Here is an 11,519-nt window from a genome sequence, read left to right as displayed (position 1 = left end):
ACAGACGGGAGGAGGAGTCACACCCACACCACACCAGGGTCAGGAGCACAGACGGGAGGAGTCACACCCACACCACACCGGGCCGGGAGCACAGATGGGAGGACTGGCACACGGAGAACTTGCGACTCAAGGTATACGGTATAAAAACCACAGCAAATATAGTGAAATAATTCCTCAAGTATTAAGAAGCATCTCCATGCTGAGTCCTAGTACTTCTAATACTGCCACTAATCTCTACTCAAGACAATGTACTCTAAAGTCCAGCATATCAGAGCAACAAGCCCAGACAAGGCCTGGCCTAACACCAATGAAGAGAACCGAGACACTCTTATGGGGAATAACTGAGCTCCCCTCACGGCAAGAGTGATCAATCTCCTCCAAATATCCCAATCCCATCTCTTCATCCTCGGTGATAAAACCTTTCAATTAAAACAAAATGCAAACAGAAAGTGGGGGGAAACCAGATGCACTGGTTTCTAAATAATCCACCTGAACAGATACATGAGCTGCAGAGGGACGCTTATCCAACTACCTACATCAACGAGGAGGTCTGGGTCAATGCTGAACTGTCTTCCCGACAGCATAGCTTGGAAGTCCTCTAGGCTGCAGTCAATGCTGTCCAGGTAGTCCAACAGCTCGACCCTGAGGAAAAGAACGAGTTCAAAGGGAAGCGTCAGGCCTTCTCCATGTGACATTTAGGACCGGGGCTACAGCTCAGCAGCACAGGCACCTCCCTGGTAAGTGCAAAGTCCTGAGTCTGATTCCCGGTACCAAAAAGCAGAAACAAAAACAAAATCCATCTGACATTTAAATCATCACTGCTACTTGACTCAACAGAACACTCCCAACAACTCCTGGGTCCTTACCAGTTTTCAATCTTGAGATCCTACTCACAACTTAGGACCTTGAAAATGGGACTAAGAAATTCATAGCCTCCACACAAACTTCAGTATTTATCCTCTTGGAATGATTGTATTTCTGTCATTACCAGCCCAACCCTGCCCAGCAGAAGAGCAGAGCAGTGGGTCCATCCTCTGAAAACAAGCTCATTCGACAGCTAGACAGTGCGGTGAATGGGGGAAGCAGGCGATCTCAGACCACCACGCGATCAGCACTCACTTTCCCAGCAGGTTAATGTTGTCGTTGAGAATGGAGTCCATCATGGTCACGGGGTCTTCTGTGGTCAGGCTGGAGGACCCGTTTAGCTGGACAGCACTGGACATGAGAGGGCTGCTGCCGTCACTGCCTGGACTCGGGGACTCTCTAGCCGATTCTGTCTGCTCTCCGCTCTGAATGACAGGTGCATATTCATCTTCATTGTCGTCCTCAACAATGACAATGTCAGGGTACTGGCTGCAGCTGCATCAGTGGAAAAGAACCAATTACATTTTCAGACTGATTCACAAAACTGAATGTATCCACTAACTCGTGGAAACTCCCCAAACCGAAAGGTTTATCCAGTCTTCCGTTTCTTGGGTAAGCAGCTTCATCACAAGTACTGACACTTCACTTGATACAAGGTCACAGAGAAGCACCTATTTTAACAGTCCAAAACAAGAACCAATTCTTACTACATCTTTGCTGGTGTGGGGGGACTTTATCTGGCTGAAGGTCATCGAAGAAAAAAATTGGTTTCTTCACATTTAAGTATTTTCATAAATCACATTTCACAAACTCCTTACTTGGAGGAATCAGCAATAACATCCTCATTCGTTTCAGGAATAACTGGGACGTTTTCTTCCTCTGCATTATCATCAGTAACGTCATAAATGATGATGTCATCTGAAATCCTCTCCCTTTGCTTTAAACCTTCAGTCCTACTGTGTGGAACCTAAAATATGAGGGAAAAAACACATTGCAAAAGTTGACATCATACTGACTACCAAACTGGGCATCATTTAAAAAACAAGACACACGTATACTATTTCTCAAATGTTGGAAATACAACAGTAAGCAAAGCAGCTATGCCTTCCGCCCTTAGGGGACATATACACTAACTGGTATTAGCACTACCTATTCATAGAAGGCTGAGGTATATGATCTGCTCTACTTAGTTACTACTTTTACTGTGAAAGCAGTGTGTGATAAACCCAGGAATGTTTGCATGGAAGGTGCTTCAAGTTCTAATGTATTTATACCTACAAAATAGAAAGTCTGGGGACTTCAGACATTTGAAACATAATCAGATGGCCACTGTGCTGACAGGGATTATTTCACCTCAAGTGGCTTCCTTTGACAACTCATTCCTACTAAACAGCTTTACTAAAAGACAGACAGCAGCTGGGCGTGGTGGTGCACGCCTGTAATCCCAGCACTCGGGAGGCTGAGGCAGAAAGATCACTGTGAATTTGAGACCAGCCTGGGCTACAAAGTGAGCTCAAGGCCAGCCTGAACTGCATAGCGAGACTCTGTCTCAAAAAGACAAAAACAAAACAAACAAACAAACAAAAAAAACAGAAAAACCAGAAAAAGACAGAGAGCAATTTGGCTGTTCCACACTGCAATGTCAGCTTGGCTTTTTAAGCTACAGATACATTCATGACATAGTTCTATCAATTACAAAAAAGTTCAATTCTCAAAAGTAGGTTAAGATCAGTATTATAATGCAAAAAATCTATAAATTTCAACACTAGATCACAGAGATACAAGAGAATATGAATCCAGTTAAAACTCCTTGAACCCTACAAACACAATAGTTAAATATGCTTGACTATTTAGAAACAACAGCTGGAAGAGGAATCAGATATGAAGGAAATTCCAATGGAGGGTCTTGACAGTTCAGTAACAAATCTGAAGCGGGATTTCCAATTCTAAGATCTGAAAGTAACAAGGTTAGCCCAACAGTGGAATGCCTAGCATGGAGATGTGACCCTAGTGCTTCAAAAAGAAAAGTAACAATGGTAAGATGACTACAAAGAGGTCTGGACTTTGGACTAATCTACAACTGGATGTAACTCTGACAAATTATCCAAGTCCCCTTGGCAAAAATTAAATAAAACTATTTTGAAACTGCCAGAGGAAAAGTGGTGCTGATGCACACATATAATAGGAGTCTGAAGCAGCAGCCAACAGGAAAATGCGTAATCTTATTACATGATCATAACTGTATTACCATAATGTTCAATTTATACAGCACTTAAACATTTGTTTTATAAATCTCAAAAGTAACTGCAACTAAAAAGAGACACAGTGTAAAGTCACATATACAAAATGATTGCAGTTTTATGAAGTTTAGATATATGCAAAACAATACAAATACTGTTCCTAGATGCACACATATAAAACAGCCATGAGAGGAGAAAGAGAAATATTCATTCTCAAGACAGAAAGGAGAGAAACAAGCTTAGAAACAGGAAACGAGGACATCTGTCTTTATAATGACTTCTTACAAATAACCTAAAGCGAACACTGAAAGATGTCGCGACCTCACAGAAGTAGGGGATGAGCCCCTGCACCATCACTCGCTGAGCTCTGCATGAAACAATGCCACGATAGAATCTGTAGTCTGGTAGAATCAACACAAAACACATATTAAAAAATTACTTTGTGGTGGTGATTATCAGCTGGTTCTTTGACTATGTGTTGAAACAGATTCTTCTTTTGGGCTCCATTAGTGTTTAGAAGTAGAGGCCTGGAAATCAGAAGAAAATTCATGGGCTTCCATGGAGCAAAAATATGAGGAATTTAATTTTTTTTAATAATGTGCCCACTCCCAAGTACATTTTCATATCAAATAAAACACTGGTGCAGACACACAGGAGCAGGGCCGCAGCTCGGCGGCAGAGCACTCGCCCCGCGAGAGCAAGTCTTGGGTCGGGTCTCCACCTCCACAGAATCAGTCAAACACAGCAGCCGCCAGGGGCTCTCTTTAACATGATGCGTCTGGGAAATAAACGCTGCCTAGGACTTGCAGTTCTATTCTTCCCTATTATTCGTTAGGGTAAATACAATAAATTACAGACAAACGTCACTGCCTACTGAATCAAACAACTCTTTACACACTGTTCTTACATGGTTAAAAGAAACAGGGAACATCCTAAGAACTAGTTAGTGAAAGCAGAGGTGAAGCCACAGAGCTGCAATCATAATTAAACTTGGCCTACATCCTAGCCTTGAAGAGACAATCTCTTTCACCTTCCAATTATTCCTTTTGTCTATTACTCTTCTGGTTCAGCTGTGACGATGGCAGCTGCTGACATTTATAGGTATCACAACCTATGGTTGAGACAGAGCTTTTTAAAACCTATGAGTGGATTCAAAGTTAAGAGAGAAAATAAAATCTGATCTTTTTTCAATAAGTAAGCTTTTTTTGGAATTTCTCTCACATGATCCTCCTAACACTACTTTAAACTGCTAATATAACGAAAAATAGATGCTTTATTAACTGTATGTCTGCCTGTAAAGTGACGATTTAAGCTATTCTTACCTCTCAAAAACATCAAAAGATTGACAGCAGAACAAACTACAGGTTGAACATTCTTACTCCAAAATTATAAAATCCAAAATGCCTCAAAAATCACAAACTTTCTGAGCACCAATATGATACCATAAATGAAAGACTCCACACCTGACCTCAGGTGATCAGCCAGTCAGATTCAGGCACACGACAGTTTGTCAGACCCTCCTAGCCCTTTCAGGTGTGTTTGATACGTATTATTTCATGCATAAAATAGTAAAAATATTATATAACATTATCTTTAGGCTATGTGAATAAGGTGTGTATAAAACACGTCATTTCTCATTCGACTTAGAGCCTGTCCCAAAGATACCTCATAGATATAAATATCCCCAAATCCAAAAATATCTGAAATCCGAAAACACTTCTGATCCCAAAAATACTGAATAAGGAACACTCAACCTGCAAGGTCACTCTGGGGATACAAATATAATTTAACTAGGGAGGACTATTCTTTTGGTATATCAGGAACATACACAGGACTGTAGGCCATTTGTAGCTAAATCCTAAAATGCCTATGTATATGTCAAAATGTTTTAGCATAAACACTTACCTTTTACGTTTTAAACTCACAAGCTGGTTATTCTGAACCAATGTCACAATAAACTGGACAATCTGAAAGGAAAGTACCAATAAAAATTCTTCCACCATAAACTCTAATTCTTTACATTCCTAAGTCCTATAAAGTAAGTCTGATGACATATGTGTTCAATTTTAAGTCATACAATTTCCCACATGCTAACATTTGAAATCTGAATACATCTCACAACTGGGTACGAAGAGTCACATTAGCTTCTAGACAGCTCTTTGTTTTGATGACAATACCAAACTTGACTAACACGTCTGAACTTTTTATTTAAAATGTTTTCAAGAAGATTGCATTAAAATGCAAAATAAAAGTTGGTGTCTGACAGGCAACATTTTTCTTACACTAAGTAATATAATTACAGGCCAATGGAAGGGCCAATTCTCTCAAAGTAGATCATAAAACGTTAAGTTAGAGAATGTTTTCTGCCTGATACTATAAAGATTACTATTGAGACGTATCTGTCAAAAAAGCTTTTTACTCTCAATCAAGGACAGTGATTGAATCTTGACCATCTGATTGAATTTATAGGGAAAACTTTTGGACAAGTGAATAAACCTTCATATTTTATAGTAGTGTTCCTTTAAGTGTGGTCCACAACCTGGAAACAGTGGCCTAGGGAATCGCTATGCATGAAAATTTTCAGAAATTCCTGAACGCTAACTGGAGTTCAGAGCAGCTGAACCTTAGTAAGCCCTCCCGGTGACATTACTGTATGATAACCAGCGGTGTAGGGCACAGCTAGGTTGGTAATCATAAATCCTCCCTACTAATGTGCTGAACATGTTGAGACCATAAGGTAAACTATGAAGACCAGACAGGCAATGGACGAAGGCTGAAAGTGAGCAGAGGACCATGAGATTATGCAGAAGACGGACTTGAAATTACCATGTAATTACATGATTAAAAGAGTATTATGAATTAAGAAACCTACTGTTTAGTGCATTCCTCTCCGAAAGAGGCTTGCTTACTAAACTGTCTGCTCTACTGTCAATACCAAATATTCGAAGGACAAAAATGCAGACATTTTAACTGAAGAGTTAAGAGCCTAAAAAAGCCCCTAAATTGTTTATTCAAAAGAAAATGCTGCCAGCTGATGAACAGACATTAAAGCTTAAAGCACCTACGAAACAGCTCAGCTTTAATCTTCTAAAATCTGTAAGTGTTGTAGGAAAATTCTAGAAATGCCCGTCGTTAGATTGACGAGAACATGAGTCACTGGCTAAATTTACTCTCCACCTCAGCGCTCTGCACACCCTGCTATCACACTGTGCAGGGCTCTTCCTCAGAGGAAAGGACGGCACTTGTAGCATGCAGCTTCTGCACCTGAAGAGTTCTTTAACGAGTCTCACACGCATCTCACTGAATCTAAGGGCAAACTTTAAACAGTCAGGAACTAATTCCAAGGCCAGATTAAAAACTACAGGTTTTCAACAAGCATTATGTAACTCTACTCCTCAAAACAGACAGATCAAACTCAAAACTGACTATACATTCATTTTCATGAAAACTGGAAATGTAATACAACTATTTTACCAACTACCCTGGCTTTTAGGAAAAATATCTACATAGTATAGAATATTGTAAATTTACATTTAACCAAAATACTATTTTCTGAAATACTAACAGATTTCCTCTATGAAGTACAGATTAAAATGCGTGCAACATTTTAGATCCGATATTCTGAATCACATTCGGCATCCCAGTCACCTGTACAAGTTTGTTGAATACACAGCTCATGTGCTAACTCCACACAAGGACACAAGCACTGCACACGCAAGCACGGACTAGTAAGAGGAGACTCAAAACCGCCACGTCTCCGAGTACACAGCACTGAATCCCGCCGCACTCAGGCCTCATGCGCTCACTAATGCTAAGAAACCATCCATACTGTTCTCACTGTGAGCCCAGGGCTGCAACTGCTGCCCAGCCCCGCTCTGGCTCGGCCCCACAGCCCTAGGTACCAAAGCAGACCTCTATTTTTAGTCCAGGAACCTCCGGGGCCAGGAACTCTCAAAAGCCCCCACCTTCCCCTCTGGAGAATCTGCTGTTTACACTCGCATGTACTCATCGGAAAATACAGCTGCCCTGCCGCCCTTCGTGCTTTACCTCTCGTGAACAAAGGCAGTCGGTGAGTGAAGACGGACTCGTGGACACCGGCCGACAAGCCGGAGCGCCAACGCCACTTGCTTGCAGCACAGCTGTGCCAATGCAGGACTCGTTTCCCAGCACTCACTGCCCCTCTAACCAGGCTAGCTGTGTCTACTGCTGAAAACAGAGCTAAAAAACCCAAAACACAAGACTGCTCTACAATTTAAAAAAACACTGAAGAAACTAGTAGTGTAGTAAGCTCCTATGACTCAAGTACCTCAAAAGGTCATTTTCTACCGTAAGAGCTATATCATGTAGAAGGGTAAGATGACCATCTTTAGCAAAATGTTTCCATTATTGCTAAAAGGGATACAGAGCAGTTGGCCTAAGCTGCTCATATTTGATAATTTTAGTTCTGGGTATCCAAAACTAAGAGAAATTATTGACTACCAGCAGATTTTTCAGTCACACACAGTACTCATTCAACAATGCAGGTTCAGTCACAGCGAAAAGAGCTTCTTACCTTTCGAATAACTTGCTGCTGTTGTGCATGTTTTGCTCTTAATTCTGACACCTCCTTCCAAAGGGACTCATTCTCACTACAATTTATCAAAAATAAAAAATAAAGCCATAAAAAATCTAATCAGAAAACCACATCTCAATATCTTTAAGAATACCAGAGAACTGCACTTGTTTTTACTATACCACCTCTTTTTGTAAGACTAGGAAACAGCACTGATTACCCAGGAATAGCAACTATCCTGGCATGCTTCAGAATCGCTTATCTGCAGGATCTGCTACCCAGGGCAATATATATGCAAAACTTCAGATACATACCTACATCCACACACTAGTAGGCGATTTACTCCTTTTGACAGTCTGGTTCATTACTACATGTTTAAAGATAAGCTAACCTTTAAGGTATGGCTACCAACTCAGCTCTGACCTTGTGACTCAGTTCAGGAAAGAAAAGCAAGAGATGTTTATCCATGTGCTTGGTATGTTCCAGGTCTTAAACATTTTATGTGTTCTACTTATTTAAACTTCGCTATAAACGGCCAAGAAACGAATCACTGCATTTTATGAGTGAGGACCCTGGAGTTCAGAGAACTGAGGAAAAAGGCCCAGTATCATATAGATAATTCTCTATTGATGTCAAACTCAATTATACGTCAGACTCTAAAACTACTGTAAGACCTGGGTCAAACACAAGCATATGCAAACTATTACAATATGCTTTATTTAAAAATAAAAAATACATCCATGGATATAGCAAACTAATAACCTGCCAATATTAACAGCTTCTTTTCCCTCATTTATTTTTGTAACTGAAACTTCAATTAAATATTAACTATTAGCAGAGCTGATATGCTGAGGTGCAGAAGATAAACCAACTATCAAAAGTTTTAATTTCCAGTATTCTGAAAGTCTTCACAAAAGCCATCATCTTTAACCTGGGCTATTATAAAAATGACTATGGATTTATATACACAGGTGGAGATTTTGCTAGTACTTAATAACTACTATTTTTTTTTACTTATATTTAAAGATGAGTTATCTGCTTATGAGCACAGGAGATAAGACCTGAAAGGATAATTTGAGAATCCATTTCCTGAAGGGCTAAACTGAGATGCAAAGAACTGGATCAACGGAAAGCGGGCAGACGAAAAAGGAATAAACAGCACTCATACAAAATATGAAAAACCGGAAAGCATAATGCCTACTGCGAAGGATTCAAATTCCAAGGTCACTTTTAATGATGCTATTGAGTCAGTAATAATGAATGTCCCACATTTAAAATGGGAGAAAGAACACATGAATAAACCATCCTCAAGCCATCGCCAATTACTGAGGAAAAATACCAGCTACTTAGTGAGAAGAGTAAAATACAAGTTATCACCATGGCAAGTTAGCAAAATGCTACCAAGTAAAGCAGTAAAACAAATAAAGCCGGGGCTGGGGTTTAGCTCAGTGGCACAGCACCTGCCTGGGAAATTCAAGGACGTGAGTTCGATTCCTAGTACCGGAAAAAAACAAAAACAAACAAACAAAAAACAAAGACACTTTCTGAAGATCAAAGACCACTTTCCCAGGCCTGCATGAAGTATGAAGTAGGGCAGCCCTCTTGTGTCCTTTCTTTCCTATTTCTCCTGTCCTACTTTTTCCTGAGCAGTAGGCCACACAGAGGAATTTTAAGAAACATCCGTAAGTGAAAGGTTGGGTAATATGTAGGATTTTTTTAACGTGTGCCCTCATTTGTGTGAAAACTTACCTGAGCAGAATTATGTTTCTTAAACTAACATAAAGATCTGTTAATGTTTCGTCAGTAAGCTTACATAACAAGTTATTTTGATGTACTTATTTTTATATATTCTTTTGATCACTGCAATTAAAACATACAATTAGGGTAAAGTCTATGGCAACCAATCAGAAGGGAACCAACACTTGCAGAAAAATGATCTTTGATTTGGCTTCAACAGTGACTATTTAAAATATCATACAACCTTCAACCCCCTACATATACTTTCTATTTGGAAATACTTTACCTTTTTAATTCTGAAAGCCTGGACTCAATAGTTTCTTGCTTTATTTGAACCTTCTGAGCACTACTTATTATTTTCGTTAAATCTTCCTGACGAATTTTATTATCTTCTGGTTTTGAAGATGAAACCTTCCAAAAAACAAATGCAGAAAATCAAACATACACTAAACACCCACAATTACAATTCAAACCTAAAAGATGATTTTGCAGCCTATTGAGAAGTGAGATCTGGTTTCAAAAGCCCAGGACAGAATTCTAGGGTGAGAGGAACTTCTCAGCTCAATCCAAGTGGAAGCAAGGAATAATCATTCAAACAGCAGTTAAAGTTCCCACAAGCAGGAACACCTTAGGGTCCTTCTCGCGTCCCCATTCAGCCAAACTTCCCATAATTCCCCCAAGTTTCATTAACTCATTCCACACTTAATTTAACGTACCACACAGTACCATTCATTAAGCAATGTGATAGAGCACGCCCGCTATGTGTAAGGGACTCATTCTGGACACACAGGATGTAACAGTGAACTACACAGGAAAGTTCTCTATGGAGCTGCTATTCGAGCAAAAGCTTATTTTTCACATGACTCAGGAGGAGTGATCCGTCCGACTACAACGTGTGGCTCTCCCCTCAGTCACAGTGCTATGAGCATTCCCTTCCCTGTAGACGTGTTGAGGAGCCCGGGCAGAGCTGAGCATGGGATAGGGCGGGGTGTGTGTGTGTGTGTGGTGGTGGTGATGCACGCACACGTGACACAGTTCAAGCGTTCTGAGTCTAATCCGTCTCAGCAAGAACACCTGTGCATTCGTGTGCCTTCTTGATTTCTGGCACGTCAATACTCAGATAATTTACATTAACAACGCCTCACCTTCCTTTTAATGTTCTCCAATAAGTCATCCTGGCCTTGTTTGAAGTAAGGGTGCTGAAATTCAACAGGACCGTCTCTTTCCTGCTTTACAATTCCAGAGTCGATGTGCACTACTTTACGGAAACCATCTGGAAGAGATTCAAAATTCACACGACTAAAATGGGCCAAAAGTTAAACATAAAGGATGCTAGCTGCAAATGATTCCCTCTATCATCCGAACAAGAAGAAAGGCTTCATCAAGCACCACAAAAAAGTGGCTGCCCATACTCACACATGTTCAGCTGCCTCACAAAGCTCGCCATGTTATTGTGCTTGAAGTATTTGGGAAGAATTTCTTTTGCAAATCTTTGTTCATCCAAGACCAAAAAACTCTGACCATTCTGAAGAGAAACCAGAGAAGGTCAGTTAGTTGAGGCCCTCTGATGTACAGTCAGACAGGAGTTCAGACCCTGCAGCCCTGAGATAGCTTCACACAACTCTACGCCCAACGGTGGCAACAAAACCAAACTGCAATACAGTGCCAAATGGCAATGAAACTTTCTGATGTTAACTGACCTCTAATGGAAAGCAGCAGCACGTCCTGTAGTATTACATAAGAAAAAGAGAGGGAGTAGTTAGCACGCAGGAGGCTGAGGAGCAGGTTTGCTGCCAGTTCCAGACCAGCTGGGCCTATGCAGCAGGACTCTATCTCAGAAACCACACACAAATCAAAATGAAAGTAAAAACTAAACTGGAAACTTACTACTACAAAAATATAGTAATCAAAACACCATGGAACTGACATAAAGACAGACATACGGATGAATGGGAAAAAACACAGCCCAGAACTAAAGCCTGTCAGGGTTTTTCCCAGACTGACACAATGACCATCCCATGGGGAAAAGCAGAGTCTTCAACAGCAGGTGCTGAGAAAACGAGATCTTTACATTCGAAAGAATAAAGTAGGGCCTGCGCCTGACACCATCTATAAAGACTAACTCA

At 40.5% G+C, this 11,519-nt stretch overlaps 1 protein-coding gene across 7 annotated transcripts in view; it reads right to left on the bottom strand.

Moving 5' to 3' along the window:
• Nucleotides 1–10,918, bottom strand: part of Hsf2 (heat shock transcription factor 2) — a gene marked incomplete at its 5' end in the record, with an annotated part of 19,222 nt that extends 8,304 nt beyond the window's left edge. For 4 of the 7 annotated variants that reach the window (XM_013516603.1, XM_013516605.1, XM_013516607.1 and 1 more), the window contains 9 exon segments: nucleotides 537–642; nucleotides 1,120–1,359; nucleotides 1,683–1,831; nucleotides 3,544–3,631; nucleotides 5,010–5,071; nucleotides 7,657–7,732; nucleotides 9,680–9,804; nucleotides 10,539–10,666; nucleotides 10,810–10,918. In XM_013516603.1, the coding sequence (XP_013372057.1) occupies nucleotides 537–642; nucleotides 1,120–1,359; nucleotides 1,683–1,831; nucleotides 3,544–3,631; nucleotides 5,010–5,071; nucleotides 7,657–7,732; nucleotides 9,680–9,804; nucleotides 10,539–10,666; nucleotides 10,810–10,918 (1,083 nt within the window). 7 annotated transcript variants of the gene reach the window in all.
• Nucleotides 10,919–11,519: the final 601 nt, after the last annotated feature.

The sequence above is a fragment of the Chinchilla lanigera genome, unplaced genomic scaffold (assembly GCF_000276665.1).
Source record: "Chinchilla lanigera isolate Chin_1 unplaced genomic scaffold, ChiLan1.0 scaffold00035, whole genome shotgun sequence".
NCBI lineage: Eukaryota > Metazoa > Chordata > Mammalia > Rodentia > Chinchillidae > Chinchilla > Chinchilla lanigera.
Note: the sequence above shows the minus strand (reverse complement) of the source record. Positions and strands in the feature narration are given on the sequence as shown.